We start from the raw sequence: 26,991 nt of genomic DNA, 5'->3' as shown, positions 1-26,991 counted from the left end.
TATAATTTATAAAGAGCTCTTATAAATCAATAATAAAAGATAAGAACTCAATTTAAAAGTAGCCATATATCTGAATAGAAATTTCTCCAAAGAAATTACCAATGAGTACAGGAAAACTTACTTAACAACATTAATGATTTGGGGAATGCTAAATAATACCAAATGAGATACCAATTCATACCCATTAAGATAGTCGTAGCATAGACATCAACAATTTAAAACCAGTTAAGAACAAAACTTAGAGGGGATGTTGAGATGTGGAAAAAAAATTGTGCCAGTGTATGGGAAAGTCTGGAAGTTGCTCAAAATGTTAAGACATAAAGGGTAGCGTATGGCCTAGTCATCCTTCACTGCATATGCATCTCACAGAAATGAAAAAATGTTGATACTAATTTACATGTGAAAGCTAATAGCAGCATTATTTATACTAGTTCCCAGCTGGAATCAATCCAAACGTCCACGCTGACGAGAAATAAAATGGGGTGGAGCAGCCAGGAGTGGGGGGCCACACCTTTAAGCCCAGCTCAGGAGAGGCAGAGGCACACAGATCTATGTTGAGTTTAAGGCCGGTCTGGGCTACATATCTAGTTCCAGGCCAGCCAGGGTATATAAGCGACCCTGTTCCCCCGCCCAAAGCACAAATAGTGGCTGAGGTAGAGCAGGGAAGGGTGGCTCATGCCTCAGGGCTTGCACTGTGTGCGTTAAAGGCCAGTCTGGGTCACAATGTGAGACTCTGTTTCAAAAAGCCAAATCATTAATCAATCAGTTAATTAAATGAGGTTGTATTTATATAATGGAATGCTACTCCGCCATAAAAAAGAATAAAGTGCTGAATATAGGATTCAAAATAGAATAACCTTGAGACAATATGCTAAGTGAGAAAAGTCAGATACAAAAGGACTGACACCGTGATTCTGAGGAGATTAGTGATGGCCCAGGACAGGGGAGGGGTGCGGCTGGCAGTACAGTGGTTAGTGATGGCCCAGGACAAGGGAGGGGTGTGGCTGGCAGTACAGTGCTTAGAGGGAAGCCAGGATGTGATGAGGATCACACAACTCTGGCAATAAACTAAAAATACTAAGTTTCAAGTAGGTAAAATGCACTGCACAAGAACTACACCCTAACAAAGGTGTTCTAAAATGTGTTCAGACTGGCATGGGGAGAAGCGCACCTATCACAGACACCTTCCAGATGCTGAACTCTAGAACACTTAACAAAGGGCACTTCCAAGGTGTCAGCAACCTGGATGGCAGTGCACACGGAAGCACTGCTCTGTTCACATGGCAGCTCTGTGTGGCAACTTCAGAAAACATCCAACAGAGAGCATACAAGCCAACGTCTAGACGGCAGGGCTGGGGTCAGGTAGGTAGGGAAGAGGTCCCAGTCAGTATTGCTCTGGCATTTTGTAGACCACACCTGGGAGACCACACCTGGGTGATGGCCAGCAGCGCCTGAGGCTTGGAGGCACTGTGTTGGGAGAGGTGGCAGGAGGCTCACTCCCCTGAAATGAGATTCTACGTAGTTCTTGGAATTCAAGTTGGAAGATACCACAAAAATCTGCAGTGAACACAGTCTCCAACCTAGACATGTTTACATTTGCACATTATCTTAGTTATATCCACACCTATACATGAGTAGACAATGCTAAAAAATGAAATTAACTTCTACTAAAATGCATTGGCACACCCTGTATTTTATTACAATTAATGTATAGAACATACTCATTTCATTTTCATCTTCAGTTATACAGTGATCAAATGAAAACTATACCATGCCAAGTTTGGTACAAACATGTTTATATCTACAGACCCTTTATTTTATTTATTTATTTTTTTAAAAAGCAAAGTTCATTTTCCACAATGCTTTAGGTACTGCTTTCAGGTAATGAATACTTCTGAGAAACAGACCAGGGAGTAATGACTGTAAAATTCTCTGCAGTTTTGGGAATATTTTTCCATTATACTTCTATTTTGTGGTAATGTACAAGTATCTGCAATGTTGTTCAAGAAACAAAAATCACCAGAGGGTATTTTAGTAACTCTTGGAAGCTCTCATTAATAATGTGAAAATACTCCTAACAGCAGAAAAACCAGCAAGGGCAGGAACCCTTAAAAGGCGCTTACTGAGGGTCTTACTATTCTTTAAGCACTGAGCATGTATTAATTCTAAGAGCCTGTTCATTTTACAGATCACAAAATTCACACTCAAAATGCTTAAGCAAATTGTTTATTGCTAGCATATAGCAGATGTACTTTCATTTGGAAGAAATAACTTTTTCTTCAAAATGGAAACCAAACAAACACAGGCTTCATTGCAGCAGATATCTACATGTAATAATTTATTAATTTCGGTTTAGTTCATGATACAGGGTTGATTTGTAGACTGATATTCTAAAAAAGCAAATTGTTCCCCCAGTTCATTTGTTTGAAAAAAAAATCCCACAATTGGTAGTATTTTATGTTTCACTGTTATCCTATAGAAGTGAAATTCTTTTATTTATTTTCTATTTGTAAGTGGTGACAGATTAATTAGGAAAGCTATCTCCTTAGGAAGCTTAAATGCTAATTTACTAAAATAGATAATAAATCATCTGGTTAGCAAGTCCTTGAAGAGATTATTTTCATTTCTTCTGTGTTTCTTTGGGCACTACTTGTATGTATATCTGTACATTCCACTTATACAATGTGCATTGAACCCCGCAGGCTGTGTGCTTTTCCTCTTCCTATATTCCCAGTACCTGGTACAGGCCCCCACACAGTGGAACCTCCCTAGACTGACTCATTAAACAAAAGAAATTGATGGCATTAGCCAGCATTGAACACTAACTGTCCTTGTCATTGCATTAACTTCCATAGTGGTAAAAGCGACAAATATCCTTTGAGAATCATTGACTCAGGACACAGACACACATATACAGACAGACAGACAGACAGACAGACAGACAGACACACACACACACACACACACACTACACATACCACCCCCCACTCTTTACACACATACCACACTCACCTGCCCCCACACACATACCACACACACATAACCTCCCCACCCCTTACACAATCCACCATGATTTCTGTTACTCAGGAGACAAAGGTACAGGTCCTCATGTCCTTATGGAGTAAATTCAATGGCATGAGTTTTCTCAGGAGGAGAGATGAGCATGAATAAAATACAAATAAATATTTATATTTTAATATTTTAACATTACAATAAACCATGGATGAAAGAAGAATGGCTTTCCACATTAACAACACAATGTCCAACCTCAAAGGCAATCAAGTATTTCAAAAGTAGACCACTGGGTATGTAGCAAAAAAGTTTGGTAATCAAACTGCTGTGGCTGTCTGGGGGTGAGGTGGAGGCAGAGAACAGCTCCTGGTAGGAAAAAGCCTTGTCAGTTTTATGGTGATGGGTGGTGGTGGTGGTGGTGGTGTGCTTGAACAGGACAACTTGGGAGTCAAGAGCAGTGAGAAGTGGGGTGTGGACAGCAGAGTCTGGGGACTAGCATGGGGACTCTGAACTGGGACAGTCTTGTTTGGGTTAACCAGAAAGCAGATGCGCATTGCCAGAGGCCTTTGCCTGTAATGGGTAGATAAGGAACTAATGGCTTTTCCTAACAAACAGAAACCAACATCACAAGATTACCTAGAAATGCTGAGTTTTGCTTAGAGTCCAGCCAGAGCTAAGCCCAGACTGTCATTTAGGACAACAAGGATAAATAACCACCTTTTAACTCCTTAAAACGAAAGGTAGGCTATTATTTGCATTTTGTAACCAATTAAAGTTTGCAAAATATACCTTGCATTACGTCCATTAGTTTTGAGTATTAAAGCAAACAAACTAACTATTAAATGATACACAATAGTGGCTAGGAGAGACTTAGTAAAGAGCTTCTCATGTAAGCAGGAGGACCTAGGTTTGATCCCTAGAATCAACAACAACCACCACCACAACAAAAAGGCTTGTGCTTGTGATGCCAATGCTGGCTAAGCAGGGACAGGCAGACACCTGGAGTTTGTTAGCTAGCCATTCTAGTCTGATTCACATGCACCACGCCAATGAGAGACAAAGAAAATCCAAAAACCAAAAAAACTAAAGGAGAGGGCTCCTGGGGAATGACACCCAAGGAGGGAGGACCTCTGTTCTCCACACACAGGCACCTGAATCTGCATCTGCACACTGCCCTACAATTGTCCTCAGTCCTCTAAGAAACATTAGACATGAGTCTTTTCTATCAGATAATATAAAGCTTGTGTTTAAGACAAGGAATGTATGTATGTATGTATGTATGTATGTATGTATGTATGTATGTATGTATATATGTATGTATGTATCTTTCTCACCTTGTGGCTTTTATGCAAGTGTTTCTCCCCTTCACCTTATAAAACCTTTATCACCAACACCCCACCCCACCCCATGCATTGTAAGATCAAAGCAGCTGACCCCTTCCCTCTTCAACAAAAAAGACCGTGAGGGGACCCCAGCCAATGGAGAGAAGATGCAGTGTTAGAGTAAAAACCAAATGCATTTCCTGTCCCCTGCACAGTTCTGCCTTGGTGAGCAATGCAACCTCTTGATCAAAGTAAAGTTTAGCCTTGTCAAGACACTTCAACTCAAGTGGGGGTCCCTTTCTTTGCCTCCTCCCCCAAACTTAATTCTAACAAGCCCATTAAGGGAAAACGTTTTCTTCCTGGTCAAAAGAACAGAATCTGCTTCTGGCACTTGGTGAAGCCATGGAGTCTGTCTGTTCCTTAATTAAGCCAAGACTTTCAATCTGCTGTCCAAGGTACAACCTTAGGAAGGATGAGTCACTTAAAGTCATGCTAAAGAGATGGGGTGGGGGAGTATCCCTTTAATGACATAATATACTTTTGTTTCCCAGAATCCCTGGCCTTGGTGTAGCCTCCTGGGAATGCCCACGTAGCTCTGTTAAGTCAGCGGGATTGCCCGAGTCCTGACTCAGAAGAGTATCTTTTCCTTTTCCTTCTTCCTATCTCTTTCTTTCTGACACTGGCCAAAACCTAGGCATGTTTTCTCCAATATTTTGGGCTCCCTCTTTCCTTCCCTCACTCTAAAACTCCCCTCATCTCTGTCATTCATTGATAATCTATCTATGTGGCTGCTTACTGAGCCTCTATTGCTGAAGATAACAGCATAACTCCTCCACACGTGGCCTTTTCTCTCCTTCTCAACCCCTTCTACTGCCCTGCTGTTTTGTTTGTTTTTTAAATGCCAATAAAATTATCCCCAAGCTTCCTTCAGAATAAGTTCTTCAATTCTTTCATTGATGAAATAAGAAGCCAGAAAGGGATCCTAATTTCCCTGGTAAAACTGTTGTGCCCAAATTCTGAACCCCAGAATCACCAAGAGACCCAATTCGATGCAAAAGCAAAGAGTCTTTAATCAACTAATGAGTTAACTGTATTAACTTGGGTTCCTCCCCTCCCCACGTCTGACAGCGGGTAGAGAGGGAAAGACCAGAGGAACAGCAGGGCAGGGAATTTATTGGAGTGGAGCAAGGGGAGGTTTTGGGGTCTGCAACAGGATTGGTGCACTTCTGGGCTTGGGCTTGTGCAACCTGTCCTGTGTTGATTGGTCAACTGGTTGCTATGGCCTATAGGCCCTCCCAGGGCAGCTGCTATGCTCTGTACACCACTGTTACCATAAGGCACATCCAGAGCCTGCCAGCTAACTTCTAAGTGCCTCCTTGCCACATGGAGGGTATCTGATCGCCTAGTGACTAGAAGGTCGGGCATGTTGCTGAGTCAGAGGCCTACCTTTTGTTGAGTCATTTCTGCAGCCTGTTATAACTATCAAAGCAGGGGCTAGATGAGGGTCTGGTCCCTTCAAAACTATTATAACAAAAAAAACCATACATTTTAAAAAATAAGTTTTTAACTAGATTGGTGACAGTGGCTAGAGATGGCTCAGCAGCTAAAAGTGCTCTTGCAGAGGACTAGAGCTTGGTGTTGAGCACCTGTGGGAGGCAGCTCACAGTCATCTGCAACTCCAACTCCAGACAGATGGAAACCAGCCTTACTGCAGACACAGAGGTTTGTTTTTCTGAATAAAAGCCCACAAAGGTTACAGATGGCAGAAGCGCTGCAGATTTGGGAACACACGCTCAGCTACAAGCTCTGTCCCTCGGGGTAAGCTGCTGTTCCAAAGATGAAGCAAGGATTACTCAGGATAGTAACTTGGAAATGCAGAGCACAAACAGAACTCGGTGGATTTGAACAGGATAGCATTAGGTTTTCTGAGACAAAGTGTGGCAATACAGCGGAGGCACCTACCCAGGCTCAAGGCAGCATGGCTTCCACATTAAAAGTTACTAGTACATTTGAGATTTGTATTAGTTAATTGAGTTTGTCCACTTGACTGAGGACACTGAGGTGCAGGTTTGACTGTTAGGGCATTTCCAGAGGTGATTAGTAAGGAGGAAGATGGACCCTACCTACGGGTGGCACTCACCATAGGCAACAGCCCTGTACTCGATAAAATGGGAAAAGGAGAGAGCCAGCTGAGCACAGCACTGACCTCTCTGTCTCCTGGTCCAGGTGAGCAAGCAGCTCCGCAGCCACAGCATCACACCATCCATCCCTGCTGCTGTGCTCTTCCTACCATGATGGGTCGGCCAATAAAGCCATCCTCCCACCAGCTGCTTCTTGTAAGGTATTTGGTCACAAAAATTAGTAAAATAATCAATAAAAGGTTGCTAGTATAATTATTATTAAAATTTTCTAGCCCTAGTAGGAAATAAATAAAATGTTTTACTTTTAAGAAAGCCCCTCATCTGTATAATCTAAATGTTCTCAACACGCTTACAGTACCTGCTGTACACTGCAGGTGACTGCAACCTCCTGGATACCACAGTTAGAAAAACTATAATTAATAAAAGACAACAAATGCTGGCAGGGATGTGGGGGAAGGGTAATCCTATACACAGTTGGTGGGAGTGTAAAATGGTGCAACCACTATGGAAATCAGTGTTAGGGGTTTCTCAAAGTGAGAAAAAAAAGAGCTACTATATGACTTCTGTACCAATCCTGGGCAGACAGCTGAAGGACTCTATACTACTCCAGAGTGCTGTCTATTGACAGTAGCACAGACATAGAATCCACCTAGATGTCCATCACCTGATGAATGAATAATGAAAATGCTGTACATATATATGATGAAATTTCATTCAACTATGAAAGAATGAAATTTGCAGGAGAATGTATGGAACTGTAAAATACATTTAGTGAGTAATCCAGACCCAGAAAGACACTACATGCATGTACATTCTCATATGCAGACCCTAGCTTTGAATTTTCAGATTTGTGTGTTTAATATGGAGTATCTGTAGCAGCCAGGAAGTCAGAAAGACCCATGAGAGGGTGGAGGGGAAGAGACCTTTAGGAGAGTAAGTAACAGAATCTATATGACCAGAAAGTAGGGAAGGAATACAGACGGTGAGAAGGTTTAACCCAATATGGTGGTAAGAGGAAGGCTTAATCCAAGCTAAGAAGATACTAAAAAGACTTATGGAAACTTTATAAGATGTGTAAAAAATATAATTAAAAATAAAATCTGGGTGTAGTGGCACACACCTTTAATAACAGCAGGCACAGATTTCTGGGAGTTTGAGGTCAGCCTGATCTATATAGCAAGTCCAAGCTAGCCAGAGCTACGAAGTGACATCCAAGGCACACCAAACAAACAAAGAAAAAAATGACACCTTTTCATGGATGGGTAATCTGCATGGGTGGGTAATCCCACTCCCAGAAGCCACGGGTTATTAAATGAAATTCCCAGTGCCAGGAGTGATAGCATTTGATAAGTGGTTGGTCAGTACAGTTCCCAGAGGCTGCCACAGGCCATTCCCATTGCTATTGGGTGTTCTCCAGAACCTGAAATCTGCTTCCTATTACTAAAGACACCACTGTTTAACCAGAGACAATAGAGAACACAAGTTGGAACTGACACAAAGTAAGTGAGAAATGAACTGACTACCAAAGCTTGTCCCTCTCTTCCAGCGAGTATTGGTAGTGCTGGCTTGCCCATGTTACCTGGGTTTTACACTAGGGCAATAGTGGTGCGACTACACTGGTAACAATGGCTTGCAGACTTACTCTGAGGTCCCAATTACCTGAATACAAGACAGCATTCCTGCTTAGTGGTGTAAACCTGGTCAAGGTCCCATGACTGGGGGCGTCCTCCAGGTAGCCCACGTGATGGAGGAATGGGGGACACGAAATTGTGAGCACTGTTGGATTGGAGGCTCAGCCTCCATGCCATCTGCACGGAGGTCATAAGGCAACTCAAGGTGTTCACAATCAAGAAACGATACCACACAGTCAACACGTGAAAGGGGCACATAGTAAAAACTTACTTCTTAAAGACAAAAAGGAAAGCTATTGGGTGGTGACAGCTCCTCACAACAGAAAAATATAGATGATTCGGCAAGTAAGTGTTGGGGTGAAAATTTGCAGTTTGCTAATGAAGCAGCCATGCTAGAAAAAGCAAAAGTTGGTTAAGGCTGCATCATACCTTTGGTAATCTTCTGTGATGATAGAGATATTAAATTTATTTTGGATTCAACTTTTCATGAAGGTAGGCATGAAAGTGTGTACTTTTATCCAATGACTAATGAATGCTACAGCTGTGGGATTGAGTCCTGAAGACTTTTTCCTATTTGTGAAGGAATGGGACATGCTCCTCTAATACTAAACTTTGATTAAATACTAACTTGGAGCTGCACATGGTATCACAAACTTATAACCCAGCACTGGAGGCAGAGGCAGGATCTTTGAGCTCGAGGCCAGCCTGGTCTACACAGCCAGTTTTAGGTTATTGTCAATTAATGGTCACTTTTCTTCAGTGAAATAAGCCCATGCCCATCCATGTTCATGCCAAGAATCCTGACTAAACTCACTGGGTCATAGAGAACGAAATCATGAAAGTAGTGGACTTGCTGGGAAGACTCTAGATAGTGTGGGAAGGAAGACTAGAAGGTAATGGGAGTGAATGTGATCAAAATACATTATATATGGTATGAAACTGACACAGAATAAATAAAAAAAAAACAGGGGAAGGTTTAACTAAAACTAAGGAAGTATGAAAAACCCATATAGAAACCCATTACTTCATTAGCTAATACTTTCAAAGGAGTTTGACTGGAGCTACCTTCTGTACTCCTACAAAAATATTTTAGCCTAAAGGTCACAATTTTAGGGTTATTTATTTTTGTGAAAACATAAAAAAGGTACTCTATGTTCTATAGACCAATCTTGTGATTGGTATAAAGCTTTCAAGTTAAGTAAACATTGAAAGCATTACAGATGATGGGTTTAAGACAAGTCAAATAAATCTTAAAATACATCATGTGATTTAAAATAAACCTTTATAATTTACTTCTTAAACATAAACCATGACTTTCTATAAGTTGGTTTTCTAAGAAAAATGATAAATTATAAAAAATTGAATCATTGTCTGAAAACAGTGGGTACTGAGGAAACAGTATACATATTAGCTTCCTTGATCACTAGAATAAAAGGCACATAAATTGTTGATAAAGTTCACCTAGGCATACACACAGCATACAACAACGCTTAGTGAATTTCAGTAGTATAAAAAATGATCTGAATTAGTGAAAGTCAGAGTATTTTTTGTTTTGTTTTGAAGTCAGAGGATTTGTTCAGATTCAGTTTGCATTGACTTTTACATGAATAGCAAGTTAAAATACTAACTCCAGGTAACTGCCTTTTTTATTTGCATTATGAGGACATCAAACTAAAGTTCCTTTGATGAATAAATACAACTTTGTTAGTAAATACTGTGTCTAGAATCCAGTGATTATTCGTGGACGTTTGATGGGTTATGAAATGGTCAAGAATTCAGAGTGGCTATATAACCCAGCCTTCTAAACACTGTGGTGAACCAGCACACATGGCCAGATGATGTGGCTGGGCCAGCGTGGTGGGCACATCTTCTTTTCCCAGATGAAAATCAGCACATGATTTTATGCAGCATTCCTCCTAAATGTTCTCCAGTGCCTTTCAGAACTTTGGTAGGGGAATAGAGCCTTCTTTTTTAGCACAGTTCTGAAGCCTTCTTGCTCATTTCAGTCATGAAACAAAGTAGAAGCCTAACATGCAGTGCATTCCCGCTCATAGGAAAAAGCAGCCTATGTTAAAGACCTGCACACATCTGACACTGGCTTGAGTGAGAATGGGCAGAGCTTTTCTGCCCAGGAGGAGTGCTCTAACACCCTGATTTTAAAGGTCAGTTTGCCTGTGGAGAGTGCAGCTGATTTGCTCCCTCATTCATCAGCTTTCCCCGGGACCTGCTCTAGGCTATCACTCTTTGCAACTGCAGCAACTCGAGGGTGGACATTTGCAGAACACCAGAAAGAAAAAGGTTCATGACTTCAAGTCCCAGGTCTGGGAATCAGTTTTCAAACACAGAAACACAGAAAATATTCGTCACATCCTTTGCATTCTTCAAGTATAGCTCAGCTAACTGCCCCTGGCTAGAACGTGTTTAATTTAGCTTTAAGTCTCAAAAACCTTCTTTCTATTCACAGGAATGAAATGGACATAAGTGTTCTAGCCAGTTTAGTCTTTTTGTCTTTTCTACGAACCTGGAAGCAACACCTGTATAAACTTTAGAGAGAAAACTTCCCTGCATGCTTTAATTAGGGTTAAACTTACACCAAGCCGGAGAAAACAGACACAGAAAGGAAGCAAACAGAAGTGCGCATCAGCCTGAGGTCTTAGCCTGGTTTTATTTGCTTTTGTGTAATGCATGGGAAAAGCTCAATCTGACCCCTGGGAAACTGGCCTTTGAAATCTTTCCTCACGGATAACAAAAACAAGTCAAAGATTTATCCTTCCAGCACAAACAAACATCTATATACACATTCTCAAACAACCAAGGCAATAGATTATTATACAGGGAGATGTTTTGTTTTTGTTTTTTAGTTAGCGTGTTACATAATCCATCATACATGGGTTCTGACTCTAAAATGACAGCCTTTTTGTTAAAAATGCTAGTAATACTAGAAATTTTATAGTCATATGGGGAAAGAAGGTATATAGTCTTTTGTCAAATTTGCTCATGGATATTGTGATTCACTTAAAGAAACAGCTGAAAATTAATTATTCAAATAATTATAATTGGTCTCATTAAGCCACTAGGTAGGAAAGAAAATCACCAACATGTATTTACTGAAAAAAAATGGACAACTTTCAAAGATGACCAAGTAGTTTACAAGCAATGCTCAAAAGTACTGGTTAGAGTAAGTTGGGAATGTTTTCATATCACACAAAACCAACTCAGTTTTCCCAGCCTTCTTTCTGCTAGAAGCTCCCTTTGGATGCAGACAGTCACACACACAGTTGGATGTAGACAGTCACACACACAGCTGGATGTAGACAGTCACACACAGTTGGATGCAGACAGTCACACACACAGTTGGATGCAGACAGTCACACACACAGTTGGATGTAGACAGTCTCACACAGTTGATGTAGACAGTCACACACACAGTTGGATGCAGACAGTCACACACACTTGGATGCAGACAGTCACACACACAGTTGGATGTACAGTCACACACAGTTGGATGTAGACAGTCTCATACAGTTGGATGATGTAGACAGTCACACACACAGTTGGATGTAGACAGTCACACACAGTTGATGCAGACAGTCACACACACAGTTGGATGTAGACAGTCACACACACAGTTGGATGCAGACAGTCACACACACAGTTGGATGTAGACAGTCTCACACAGTTGATGTAGACAGTCACACACACAGTTGGATGCAGACAGTCACACACACAGTTGGATGTACAGTCACACACAGTTGGATGTAGACAGTCTCATACAGTTGGATGATGTAGACAGTCACACACACAGTTGGATGTAGACAGTCACACACAGTTGATGCAGACAGTCACACACACAGTTGGATGTAGACAGTCACACACACAGTTGGATGTAGACAGTCTCACACAGTTGGATGTAGACAGTCACACACAGTTGGATGATGTAGACAGTCACACACAGTTGATGTAGACAGTCACACACACAGTTGGATATAGACAGTCACACACAGTTGGATGCAGACAGTCACACACACTTGGATGCAGACAGTCACACACACAGTTGGATGTACAGTCACACACAGTTGGATGTAGACAGTCACACACAGTTGGATGATGTATACAGTCACACACAGTTGATGTAGACAGTCACACACACAGTTGGATATAGACAGTCACACACAGTTGGATGCAGACAGTCACACACACAGTTGATGCAGACAGTCACACACACAGCTGGATGTAGACAGTCACACACAGTTGGATGCAGACAGTCACACACACAGTTGGATGCAGACAGTCACACACACAGTTGGATGTAGACAGTCTCACACAGTTGATGTAGACAGTCACACACACAGTTGGATGTAGACAGTCTCATACAGTTGGATGATGTAGACAGTCACACACACAGTTGGATGTACAGTCACACACAGTTGGATGTAGACAGTCTCATACAGTTGGATGATGTAGACAGTCACACACACAGTTGGATGTAGACAGTCACACACAGTTGATGCAGACAGTCACACACACAGTTGGATGTAGACAGTCACACACACAGTTGGATGTAGACAGTCTCACACAGTTGGATGTAGACAGTCACACACAGTTGGATGATGTAGACAGTCACACACAGTTGATGTAGACAGTCACACACACAGTTGGATATAGACAGTCACACACAGTTGGATGCAGACAGTCACACACACAGTTGATGCAGACAGTCACACACACAGTTGGATGTAGACAGTCACACACAGTTGGATGCAGACAGTCACACACACAGTTGGATGCAGACAGTCACACACACAGTTGGATGTAGACAGTCACCCACAGTTGGATGCAGACAGTCACACACACAGTTGGATGTAGACAGTCTCACACAGTTGTAGTGCACCCTCACATACTGCACTTTTCTCTCAGGAATTGTTGATGCCATTATTACCTTTACAATCTAGAAACTCCCCAAAGACCTAACTGAAATCCACCCAAATCCAATTTCAACCGAAGGAAGAATATCACCCAAGATCTATTTATTGCTAACAGCCTGATAACAGGGAGAGAAAATAGGCACCCAATCTTCTCACTTACCTAGGAGTTTCGCAATGATATAAAGAGCTTGTCCCCAAAGAAACAATTTCCCATCACGGCCACAGTTACTAGGAAACCGTTTCTGACTACCAGGGTTTCTCTTTTCATACTCTACAAAGTCAGCTGGCACATAATAGTACTTTGGTACAACAGGATATCCTAAAGAGTAAAATAAAATAAAATTTAACTTAATTTAGAAGCAAGCATATTAAACTAAAACAGTGTTCTCCACAAAGTTCCCTTTGAAGAACCTGTGAGAACAGAATAGCAGGGACAGTGGTGTGTTGTACATGAGCAGATTTAATGAACTACAGAGACATGTGACACGCTGGTCCCTTCAGATATTGCTAGGGAACCACAGGGGAAAAGAGTTCCTTGACTTTAGAACTAATTCTATAGTATATTAGGCTTTAGACAGTAACATATGTATATCTCCTTTAACAGCAAACACCTTTAAGTCAGTATATATGTGTGGGTGCATGTGTATATGTGTATGTGTATACACATGCATGTATGCATACACGTACATATACATATATCTGTATATATGCAAGTGCATATGTATATATATGCATACATATATCTCAGCAATATTTATATATATAGTATACAGATATTCAGTCATAATAAAAATTATCTTAAATAAAATCAAAAGCATTGTAACAGGAACAGTGACCAGTGCTGTGAATGACACCTCATGCTTTATGTCCACAAGATGATGTATTTGTTTTGACTAGCACACCAAAATTCCAAAAACTTTAACTTACATACAAATTTCCAAAGCTATTCTCATGAAACTATAACTCTATTAATATTTTCAAACCAAAGATATCTAAAATACTAACCTTAAATTCCTTTGGGAATTTTCCAATTAAGTTTTTTTTATGGGCCCTGCTGGTATTTGACTCAAACCAATACAGCCTTACTCCTAAGATTTGGCAATTTGACTATTTCTAAAACATTGAATCCATCTTCAAAGAATGGCATCTTGGTAAAAGGGAAAACATTCAAAATATAATGCTAAAAGCCAGAAGCATCTCCCAAGAGCCTAGAATGCCTATACTGAAACTCCTGCCTTCAGCCCAATGCAGTCTTTCCAGGGAGCCCTCCTAGGGTCTAGGGCTGGACGGTAACACTCATCGAGCTATATAATTTTTGATGACTTGAATAAAAAGTAGACTCTTTGTAGTATGTAACACTACACAGAGTAAAGGAACTATACCATAAATATCACACAGTTGCCTCCATGCAAACTCCCTCAGCATCACTACAGCCATGACCACTTACATTCATGTTCATCCCTGTTTTGCCTAATGGACTGCTTTTGTAAAACACATTTGTTAAGGCCTCATTTTTTTTCAATATAATATAAATAATTGTGTTTTACAAAGGATTGATGCACACATTTCACATAAACAAGGAAATGCTGAAAGAATAAATTCTTGATAGAAGAACTCTACCTTCTGTGGTGTGGTGAAGCAAAGGAGTCAAAAGGTCCTGATATTCTTTGACTTGTTGGGGATTGCCTCTAAAAACACCTAAAACACAAAATACAAAATCCAATACTAGCTGTGCTCAATAAGCATACAAAAATTTTGCGTTATAAAAACTTCTAAGTCCTTTTACAATTATTATGCCAAACTTTATATAAATGAAAACATAAAATTCAAGAGGAATGTAAATAGGTATGACTTTTTATAGAAATTGATTTCAGAAAGTCATTCTAGTATTTAGAATTAAATTTTGAATTAACTGAAATTTCACTATGCCTAAGCGTAAATGTTATAGATATTCAATATCATATTATAGTATTCATGACTTCTATGATAAGCTTTTCTTTATAAGTATGAACATGATACTGGCATCAATATTAAAGACAAAGTGCTTTTGAAAGTTCTTTAAGCATGCATGTGGAAGGCAAGGACTGAAATTCAATCTTCTGCTGTGGCATGCGTGCACCTGTACTCACAAGAATTCCTGCACACACTACATACACACATGCACATATATCATACACATACATCACAAATACACACACACACACACACACACACAAACACTTTTAAATATTCTTTAAGATCTGACATTCACTCAGAAGGCAGAACAACATAAAAATGCAGAGTTGCTACCATTGCTTAAGTCTAATCTAATACTAGATGAAAGAAATCACTCATTTCAGCTAGTCTTTCAAGACTTATTATTTTTACTTTGTGTGTTTGAGTGTGGCTTATGTATGTTCATGAGTACATGCAGGTGAACATGCATGTGTGTGCACATGTGTAGAAGCCAGAGACTGACACAGGATGTCTTCCTTAATTCCTCACTAATTCTATGAGACAGATACCTAAACTGTACCTGGAGCTCACCCATTTGGTTAACCTGACTGGCCAATGGCCTCAAAGATCCACCTATCTCCACCTCCTGGTGCTGAAATTACAGGCAGGGGCTGGAGATCAGACTAGGGCCCTCATGCCTGCACCACAAGCATTTTACCAGCTGAGCCATCTCAGACCCTCAGCTATTCTTTAAGTCACTTGTGTTCTGTATCTTCAGTATCAGAAAAAAGTTCACTTACCATCAATCATCATGTAAAGGAAAAATATGGGAAATTCACATTCAATGCCATCAAACAGCTAAAAGGGAAAATAAAACATTAAGGTTTCTACTAGCAAACTAGAGCAACTACATTTTAGGTTACATGTAAGGGACTTACTTATTTATAGTAATAAATTCAAGTTGAGAACAATTGTTCTTTAAAAAAAAATTCAGAGCTTTTATTCAAAAGCTCATTTAATGAACTCACTAGACAGCAGTGATTAAATAAATATATACTAAGTACTCACTATCACCCAGCACTAACTAGACAGTGCTTCTCAGCCTTCCTAATGTGGTGACCCTTTGATATAGTTCTTCCTGTTGTGATGACCCCCAACCATAAAATTATTTCACTACTTCACAACTGTAATTTTGCTACTATTATTAATTGTAATATACATATCTGATATGTGGGATATCCGATATTTGATCCCCAAAGGGTCATGACCCACAGGCTGAGAACAGCTTAACTAGACAGAGCCCTGGGGACAAAAGTTAGATACTGTGCCCCCAGAGGCTCACAGCATAGTGGGGAGGCTGGCAAATGAATAAATAACCACAGTTCAGCACACACTGCCCACACACAGCACATCACGAACATAGATTGCGAAACACCTGAGTCTGTCCTGAGCATCAGAGAAGGGTTATATGGTAAGGAATCAGTTAAAACGTTATGCACAGAGCCAACAGTAGAAACTACAGACTTATGGGGGTACAAACATTGATGGTGGACGTTCTTCTGTATATATGTTTCTCTTATTTGTTGATGAATAAAACACTGATTGGTCAGTAGCCAGGCAGGAAGTATAGGCAGGGCTACCAGAAGAGAATTCTGGGGAGAGGAAGGCAGAGAGAAGCCACCAGGGAGATGCCATGTAGCAACCAAAAGGAGTAACATGCTAGAGCTTTACAGTAAGCCACAGCCTCATGCAATACATAGTTTAATAGAATTGGGTTAATAATTAAGAGAGAGCTAGCCAGTAAGAAGCCTGAGCCATTGGCCAAACAGTTTGGAAGTGATAGAAGTCTCTGTGTGTTTATTTGGGGATGAAAGCCGGCAGGACCAGGCTGGACAGAAACTCCATCTTCAAAACATGTTAACGAAACTATCTCAGTTCACTAGTTCTAGAACATACTGGCACAGAGAGTAAAAGTGGAAGTCTAGCGAATGGGCGGGAAGCCAAATCAGGACTTTTGCTGCTCAGAGACAAGCTGACTTGGAGGTAGTGGTGAACACTGAGAAGGGTCAAGGTCTTGGTTACATTCATTTCCAGGCTGGGCAGCCAACTGTTCTTACTGTTCTTAGGAGTTGTGGAACAAGAAATGAGGAAATCAGCTCAAAGCTATAAGAACAATTCAAAGAGAAACGATGATGCCCAGAACTGTGTGTCTCAACTTTAGTACGATGGGCATTTTGGGCAAATTGTAACATGGGATATTTTATATCATTCCTATCTTCCATTAATCTGACGCCAACTTAAACGATAATAATAATAAAAAAAATCTATACATCCTGTCCAGTGTCTAGTTTGGTGACAAAATAGTTCAACTTTATGAACAACAGTTTTAAGTCAAGGAATAAGACAGAAAAGGGGGCGGGGATTAGGGCTTCTAAAGAGGATAACTCAGTCACATTTTGTGAGTGATAAAGTTGGTTAGGTGGTTGGGGAGACTGACAGCTGCCATCAAGTCCAAGGACCTTGGTTCCATTCACATTGTGAAAGAACTAGCTCCCAGGGAGCTGCCCTCCATATGCTCACTGATGCATGATCACACATATGGGCATGTGCATATGCATGTGTGAGAACACACACAGACACACCACTCAGTAACATACTTAAATTTAAAAAATGGTGGTCCAGTGATAAGGAAATGCCTAGAGTGACTGAGATATGGACCTAGGCAGAGGACCAGGAGCTAAACGCAGGCAGACTGTAGGACACCTAAGATGTATGTCTAAACAGCAGGTACACTTGTAGGGAGGCTCACCATGAGTCAGCGACAGAGTACAGTTTCAGCAACAATAGCTGTGCGAGCGTGGTAGGAAGAGAAGCACAGTGAAAATGGATCACAGAAGCAGGAGATGGAGACTGACAGAGCAGGGATGGAGGGGAAATGTGGTCACAGCAATCAACATTCTCCAAGAGAGAACACAGTTAATGTATTCAGACACCACGTGATTCAGCAAAACAAGGTGAGCGAAGCAATAGCCACTCTGACCCAGCCACTCAAACTGCCTGGAGCCAGCCGAGAGCTAGGAGGAGGCAATCAAGGGATCACCAGTCAACGCTGCTGTTTAGAAAGCCTGTGAGAATTTTCTGAGGTAAGGCTAGGGTGGCAGCCGGCAGAGCAAGCACTGGAGGTAGGTTTTGAGAGTTATAATTCAGATAGGCTCTGATTGCAGCTTGACTGCCCATGAAGTACACATAGTTCATGCTGCCAGAGCTGTTAGACATCCATAAAGACATGCCTTCCCTGCCTTGGTGGACGGGAGCCCCTTGGACTATGAGCTGGAATTGCACTTTGTCACATAAATTGTTTCTGTCTCCAGTTCTGTAACCCAGTAAAGTAACCATATCCTAGGTCTATATACAAGATATAAACCATGCTTTTCAGGGTCATGACTACAGACAGAAGACAGGAGACTGACAAGAATAAATGTTGAGGGAGCCTTTTGTTTGTATCTTTAATAATGGGTATTAATGTGCTTATGCCAAAGGAAAAATTAAGCTGGTAGAAGCAAAATGGAGGGAAGGTTGAAGAGGGGAAGACGAAGAAGATAGTCACGTGTCCTATGAGAGAAGAAAATGCTCAGTGGGATTTCCAAGAAAACGAGTAAAAAAAGAAAAAGGATGTATGTACACAAAGAAATGTGCATGTGTGTATGTATCTATGTATTTCTTCATATGGAACACCTCAAGACAGACAGAAGCTTCCGTGAGGTAAAACACAGAGTCGGTGTCGATGAAGGGAAAGAGGCAGTGGAGGCTGCCACCCAGGAACAAAACGCTGCCAGCAGGAATTAGGCAAAGAGCTGAGAGCCTGCGTCCAAGGTTTCCTTGTCTTTTAAGGGACCTCTCTATGGGATCACATATCAGACCTGACAGAAGAGAAAGCAGTGACAAGGACTGAGTCAGCATGGGTATCCTGGATTTGGGATGGCACCTACTCACAGTCTGTCACTTTCTCTAGCTGCACCCAGCAGGTGAGGGAGTGGGTGAAGGAGTACAAGGAGTTTTGTTTGTGATAGGGTCTCTCTGTGGAGCCCTAGCTGGCCTGGAACTTACCACGTAGACCAGGCTGACCAAAAGATTGAAAATGCTAAAAATATTATTTAACCAATTAATCCATGTGGCCCATGTGGCAAAAAGAATTAATACTATTTGATCAGTTACTACATATTAAGCACAAGTCTAAATATCAACATATAAAATCATTCAATCCCCAGAAAAAGCTCATGGTAGAGATGAAATTATTTTTAGCAATAAATAGTGTTAAACACAATCAGATGGAGCAGGATCTCAAAGCAAGAAGCCAGTCTCCTCGATACATGCTTTCAAGCACTTGCTTGTGCTAGCATGGACCAGTTTGTGGTACCTTAATTTCAGCTGGTTTGTAATAGCGTCTGTTGGGATCTTCCAATGATGTTCTATATCCGTCTCTCAAGAAACGCTTAAATCCATATTTTCCTTTTAATTTTCTGACCACTTTATCAAGTGTCTGACTGAACAGAACTTCATCATCCAAGGCAAACGCAGGGTAACTGATGCATGGGATCAGGGCAGCGTCTGTGTTCTGCGGTCATTAAGAAAAAGACCCTGTAAGTGTCTGCAGTGACATGACCAACAGTCCAAGAAGCAGCATTGTCAAAGGAAAGTCAAAAGCTTATCAGGTGACAGTGAGCTTAAGACAGACAAATGTTTCTATGACATGTCTCTGTAAACCCGATACAACAGATGACACTTCACTCACTAACAAAAAAAATTTTCCAACTTCAATATTAGGCTGTAACTTAAAAATTACAACTAAACAGAATATAAAAAATTAATACATATTAATGCAACTCAGTTAACATAACAATATGCCTATAACAGTGAAAAGGAGGAAACAAAAGGTCCAACAGCTGAGTAAATTAGTACCATTAGAATTCATATTGCAGAAGCAATTAATTTATATTACAGAAATTTGTTTACTGAACGGAAACATGCTTGCTCATAAAAAAACATTATTCTAATTTCTTAAAGGAAAAAATTTATATTCTCTAATATATGTGTCAATGTATGAGAATGCTGCCACAGACTATTTAATTGGTGGAATAAATGGATAGAGCATCATTAAATAAACAGATAATGCTTCTTTATTGATTCTGTATTCATTACCATCTGGCATTACTCTTATAAAATAGTTAACTATTCTACTAAGGGTAGTTTTTGAAGGATAAAACAATAAACGATCCCTGGGAAAATGTACAGTCAGGTACAAGAAGTATACAGAATTTCATCAGACAAAGAGTCAAACATGGTCTGCCACTGTGCCGTGCTGAAATGAATGATTTTATATCCCATCATAAAAACAATGACTGGACAGCTTTGCCTAACCCTGTTTACTTCCTGACTAGGCTCAGAGGCTAGAGAGAGGAGGCACGTCTGCAGCGTGTCTCCTGTCCTGCATGAACTCGACACTGCAGTGTGCTTTCTTGAAAGGTAAACACACAGCATAAAAACTGCAATGCTGCACATCATCTCACATGAGAGCGTGATTCTCTGGGTAACAGTGAGCACAGTGTCTGCCTGTTGCGATTGTGAGCGTCGAGATCCACAAATATAACTGACCAAGAACAGCCCTGGAAATTGAAAAAGAAACGCATTTCAGAGAATTGTAAGCCATGTGACAATCTGTGAGAAAAGACAATTCAAAAGCTTTCCATCATTGAATGCAATTGTGTAAGACATTAATAAAGACCTTAATTTTCATTAATTATTTGCTTTACATATAAATGGATGTTTTGCCTGTATTCATGTGTGTGCACCACATGCATGTCTGGTGCACACAGAGGCCAGAAGAGGGCATCAGATCCCCCGGAACCAGAGTTCAGACAGTTGGGAGCCTTTATGTGGCTGCTGGGAATTGGACTTGAGTCCTCTGGAAGAGTACCCAGTGCTCCTGAGATATCTTTCCAGCCCTTTATTTTCCTTTTGTATGCTTTCAATATTTCCCAAATTTCCTGAAACAATCATATAATCATTAGATATTATTTTAATATTTTCCTCTTTTCTTATAATCATGTTTTATTTTATAAGATGTCTAATAAATTACATTCACTTTAATGAAGATACAGTTTAGCGGGTGAGTATGATATGAAATAAATCAAGAGATAATTTATATTAATAAATCTGAGTTGTGAACACCTAAATAATTCTGATTATCAAACTAAACTCATTTAGGTAACAGTTGAGAATTAGGCCTATAAAAATATGTGAAGGTACAAAGTGATGGTAAGAGAATCTTAAGTAATAACATTAGAAACTCCTCTTCATACCTCTCGTGAAAAGGCCCATGTGGCTAGGGCTATCCCTCCAATTGAAGATAAGAAATCCTAGCCCAACAGGGCAAAGAGATAAAATCCAGTCTGCCGCAGAAACTCATTTAATGAAGTATTAGGTTAAATAATTTCCCTACACTAAAAAAGCTTGGAAGAAAGAACAAGAAATTTGAATAAAAAGATACATGTCAACTGGTCTGCAACAACATTTAAGGAATTTTCTTTTTTATTTTTGTCATTTAGACATTAGTATATTTCCTATTTAATAGCACAGTATAAAATGAACAACTTTAATGGGAAGCTAAATATTTTAAAACACATAATAGGGAGCTAGAAAGATTGCTTCCATTACAAAAAAATACTCAAAAATTAAATGAGAAAATCAGACATCATATATTTTATGTAGCTTTAAAATCACATTCCAAATCTTATTCCAATTCTACCCAACATTGAAGACTCACACACCTGGAAACTCCAATATCTGACTGAAGTTTCAAACCTAGGAGCACCTGACAGGAGATCCAAGTGTCAGACTCAGGAGTTGTATATGCTCCTGTTAACTCTGTCCTCTGTGAACATTCTCTTGTAAAACACAGTAATTCCTCATTCAGAACACCAGCTTCAACAAGTCTTTAGCCCTGGCAAATGACTTGATAACAGATGAGTGAGGCTCTCTCAGTAGCTGTACTGTGGTTGAACAGAAGCCTGGGTTTCCTACATTTCCAGGGCTTCAGAAAGCATCCTGGAGCAGCTGCTCTCATCAGTGAGGTAAACAAGAGTGAATTTGAACACTGCTCCAGAACAGATGACTGACATAGATGTGAGGGACAGGGTGAAGTATGAGAACCTTACACCTGACTTAGAAAAGTGGCACTAAGTCCCCAGGTCAGTGGGAGAAGTGAGGACCAAAGCCAGAGCCTAAATTCTGGCAGAAGCAGCAGCAAGCAGACTGTTTGAAAAAGTAAGTGGGCTAGGCACCAGTGAATACACAAAACAACAGAAGCTATAATGTATTTGTAGGCCAATAACTGTCTGTCTGGAAGTGGACCTTTAAAATATATAATGTATAAAGGATATTCTTTAACTAAAAAGGCAAATTTGATAACTTGATTATGTGATAAAATAAGCAGTAAACTACTATTTTCTGGCCACAAATAAGCAATTTAGTTACCTAAACTCATCAAGTATTTGTTGAGGTCCCAATTTTCATTTACCAACCTTTAAGATATATGCCTAAGGGAAAATAATCTCACGAGGTGACCTCCTCCTAACACTGACATAGAATACCAGTGAACTCTGCCACTTGTATAAAAATATATACTACACACAGGCATCATGGCCCAATTGCCAGAAGGCGAAAAAACAAAAAGCAAATCCCCAAACTACACAAGGCCAAAGACAGCCATTTCCCATTTAGAAGCAAGTCTTGGAAGTCATGAGGAAAGCTCACACAGAATTATCACCTACAGATTTCAAAGGAACACAGATGTCTGCTCTGTTTTGAATGCAGCAGAACATGAGCAATCCGTCATCACCAATTAATCACCAATTAATCACCAATTACAGATTCTGACCCCCATGCATTTGCCAGTCTCTTGTCTCCCACAATTAAAGACTAGGAAAAGATGCAATAGGAATTATTTAAGAGAACCTCTTAACTTTGGCTACTTGATATTTACTTTGACTGTAAGTGTTTTGCTTGCATGTATGTTTGCGCCTCACATAGTATGCCTGGTGCCCACAGAAACCAACAGGTGTCAAATCCCCTAGGACTAGAGTTATAGATGGTGTGAGCTGCCATGTAGGTGCTGGAAATAGAACCCAGGACCTCTGGTAGAGCTCTTTACCACGAAGCCACCTCTCCAGGCCCAGACTGATTTTCATCCTCCGCTTCCTAAAACCACAACTCTGCAGAGTGTGCGGACTCTACCAAGAGCCTCTTTACAACTCAGTCTTTCTTTCAAAGTTCTAATCAACAAACATGATGACTGAACTTGACCATCACCATGAGGAGAGGAGCTTTAATAGTATGGAAGGGCACTCCTCTCCCCTTAAGGCTCATGACCAGAACCAACCCTTCTGAGACTAGCTGATCTGGTAGTTTCTGTTTCATTTTTACATGTACACTTTGGTATGGCAACTGGTTGGTTTTAGCTTGTGTCTCACCTGAATAGGCTTTTATGACTGTCCTTTTTCTGTATCTATTTCCATTGCTACTTGTATGGCTAAAGGAAAAAAGATCTTTGTTTCTATTTCTACCTGAAATAATAAAAGAAGAGCCCATTTAGTAACATTTAGCACATAGTTATATTAAAAACAGCCATGTTACAGCCCATTTAGTAACATTTAGCACATAGTTATGTTAAAAACAGTCATGTTCTTGGCTGCAATTTAGAATTCCTGAGAATCAAAACTCCAAGGAGGCTAGCCTCCTTTATACCAGGTCAGGAGGAAGCCTAGGTGTCATGACTGCCTTTTGAATTCCTGAATGGTTCTAAAGTTCACACAAGATTGAAAAACACACTAAAAAACAATATTGGCAGAATATTTATAGCTAAGACTCAAAACGCCTAATTAGGCAACTCAGATGTTACAGAAAAGGCCTTGATAATCATGCAAGGACAACAGTCACAGTGACTGTGTGCAAAGTGCCTGAAGAAGAGGGGTATGGTGTTAAACAGCCTCGGGTACTTCAAAGGAAGCTACACCATGACCAAAACCAAGCCAGTCATAGCTAACCTGGATACTCAGCCCCACTCAGTTTTCTCCTTGGCGGCCTAGGAAGGTCTGACCTTTCCAAACTGCTGTTATATTAAACCCCTCTGCTCTAATCCAGGATGCCCTGCCAAACAGTAGACAGCTCTCAGCCCATCACAATTTGTTAAACTTCCTTATAGAGCTTCCTTTTCTTATCCCTTTCGTGGAGCCCACTGTCCCTCTACAACAAGAATCCAGTAGCTAGCTGTTAAATACAGTCACATAGAATGTCACATCGCTTTGCCATTTCAGGAGTCTACAAACACTCCCGAAGAAAACTAGTCTAGTTCCTGGCCCAGAGCAGTGAGCTTCCTCTTACTCACTCTCTTCCAGCACCACACCACATGAATCCACTGTCAGCTGTTAGATTCTTTAAGTGCAAAAATTGCTGAAAGATCTCATGAAAATCTAAGGGCTCTGCTTCACACACACACACACACACACACACACACACACACACACACACACACACAGAGAGAGAGAGAGAGAGAGAGAGAGAGAGAGAGACAGACAGACAGACAGAGAGACAGAGACAGAGAGAGAGACAGAGAGGGAGAGAGAGATTTCAGACATGATTACAGGCTGCTCAGGTTCACTAGACCAATAACTTCCCATCCGCCATGCAGACATTACAAAAACTCTCTGCATGAACCATCCACTGAAATGCATTAAATCAAAACCAACATGAGAACTGACACGGACATTATATGGTACATAATACCAGAGATAAATAAAACATGTGAAACTCCTCAGAAATGACTCAGAGAAGAGTAAGGTTATCTAACAAGTCAGATTTATCAAGTAAGAGGGCTGATATCCACAGTACATGAAGAACTCAAGAAACTAGTCACCAACAAACCAAACAATCCAGCTCTAAACAGAGAATTCTAAACATAAGAATCTCACAAGGCCAAAAATGTTCAACATCCTCAGCTATCAGGGAAATGCAAATCAAAATGATTCCGAGATTTCAGCTTACACCTGTAAGAATGCATAAGATCAAACACACAAGTGACAGCTCATGCTGGAGAGGATGTGGAGCAGGGGGAACACCCCTTCATTGCTGGTGGGAGTGCAAACATGGACAGCCACTTTGGAAATCCATATGGCAGTTTCTCAGAAAGTTGGGAATCCATCTACCTCAAGACCCAACTATACAACTCTTGGACATATACCCAAAGGATGCTCTGTCATATCACAAGGACACTTGCTCAACTATGTTCATAGCAGCTTTATTTGTCATAGCCAGAAACTGGAAACAACCTAGATGTCCTTCAACCCAGAAAAAAAAGGTACATTTACACAATGGAGTACTACTCAGCTGTGAAAAACAATGACATGATAAAATTTGAAGGCAAATTGATGGAACTAAAAAACATCATCATGAGTAAGGTAACCCAGAACAAGAAAGACAAACATGGTATGTACTCACTAGTGAATAATAGATATAACAGAAAGGATAACCATGCTATAATCTATAGACCCAGAGAAGCTAAGTAACAAGGAAGGCTGGGGGTGGGGGTGGGGCTTGAATTTCACTGTGAAGGGTAAAAAATAGACATTGCTAGTGGATGAGGAGGGGGTAGGGTGGTGGAGTGGGGGATATTAATGAGGGGTTAGGGATGGGAGCAGGAGGGATCAGGTGGGGGTGGGGAAGGATGAAGGGAGAGAGTACTGGGAGAGATAACTGGAATTTGGAGCATCTCTGGGACAAGCTAGAGAAACCTAGTGTAATGTAAACTCTCAAGAATCTATCTATGAAGGGTACCCTAGCTAAGCCTCATAGATGTGGAGCCTGAACCAGTCATCTCCTATAACTAGGTAAGACTTCCAGTTGAGGAATTGGGACACCAACATAGCTATAAAACCTTTGACCTATAAGTTGTTCTGCCTACAAGATGTGCTGGAGTAAAGGTAGCATAGAAATTTGTGGGAGTGGTCAGCTGATGACTGGTCCAGCTTGAGACCCATACTATGAAAGAGAGGTTACTTCTGACACTGCCCGGAGGGCCAGGACCCAGAGGCTGGGTAGTCAGAGACCCAGAATAGAACCAAACATGCCTGGCAAAAAAAAAAAAAAAAAAGTCAATGAAATGATTCCTAATGATACTCATAGATCATTGCCTAGCCCAATTGTCATCAGAGAGGCTTCATCCAGCAACTGATGGGAACAGACACAGAAACTCACAGCCAAACATTAGGTGGAGCTCAAGGAATCTCATGGAAGAGAGGGAGATGGAATTGTAGGAACCAGAGGGGTCAAGGATATTACAAGAAAATGCACAGAATCAACTAACCTGTACATATATAAACTCATAGAGACTGGAGCAACAACCAGGGAACCAGCATGGGGCTGATCCGGTCCCTCTGCATATATGCTACAGTTGTGTGACTTGGTTTTGTGGGACTCCTAACAGTGGGAGCAGGGACCGTCTCTGACTCTGTTATTTGCTTTTGGGACCCTTTCCTTCTACCAGGTTGTCTTGTCCAGCCTTAATGGCAAAGGAGGTGCCAAATGCACTGCAACTTGATATGCCATGACTGGTTGATTTCCATGACAGGCCTGCCCATTTCTGAAGAGAAATGGAGGAGGAGTGGATGGAAGGTTGACAGGGAGGGGGAACTGTGGTCAGGATGTAAGAGCAAACAAAAATAAATAAATAAAAGATACCACCACCACCAAATGAAAATTAAACTTTAAATGGCTAAATACTTCAAAGGAAAGCTGTTCAACCACAGGCTGCCACGTATACCTCAGGTAGTCATGGTTTTAAGAACATGACTTTGATAAGATAGTAAGATTATATAAACATGCAAATAATAAAAATATTTTTTACCTGGTTTCCAAAGAGGTTAAATCCATTAATCGCTTCTAAGGCTGCTTTTGCTAAACCAACAGAGCTAGA

General features: G+C 40.6%; 1 protein-coding gene and 1 pseudogene across 6 annotated transcripts in view; one reads left to right on the top strand and one right to left on the bottom strand.

Moving 5' to 3' along the window:
• Phkb (phosphorylase kinase regulatory subunit beta) overlaps positions 1-26,991 on the bottom strand; it is a 183,520-nt gene that overhangs the window by 73,849 nt on the left and 82,680 nt on the right. For all 6 annotated transcript variants that reach the window (XM_013119905.3, XM_005079191.4, XM_005079190.4 and 3 more), the window contains 6 exons: positions 26,923-26,986; positions 20,534-20,629; positions 19,384-19,581; positions 15,767-15,824; positions 14,652-14,729; positions 13,192-13,350 (listed from right to left, as the gene is read on the bottom strand). In XM_013119905.3, the coding sequence (XP_012975359.1) occupies positions 13,192-13,350; positions 14,652-14,729; positions 15,767-15,824; positions 19,384-19,581; positions 20,534-20,629; positions 26,923-26,986 (653 nt within the window). The remainder of the gene's footprint in view (positions 1-13,191; positions 13,351-14,651; positions 14,730-15,766; positions 15,825-19,383; positions 19,582-20,533; positions 20,630-26,922; positions 26,987-26,991) is intronic.
• Positions 8,228-8,726, top strand: LOC101843886 (annotated as a pseudogene).

The sequence above is a fragment of the Mesocricetus auratus genome, unplaced genomic scaffold, assembly GCF_017639785.1.
Source record: "Mesocricetus auratus isolate SY011 unplaced genomic scaffold, BCM_Maur_2.0 Super-Scaffold_100045, whole genome shotgun sequence".
NCBI lineage: Eukaryota > Metazoa > Chordata > Mammalia > Rodentia > Cricetidae > Mesocricetus > Mesocricetus auratus.
The sequence above is the reverse complement of the archived record's forward strand: the minus strand, read 5'-3'. Positions and strand labels throughout refer to the sequence as shown.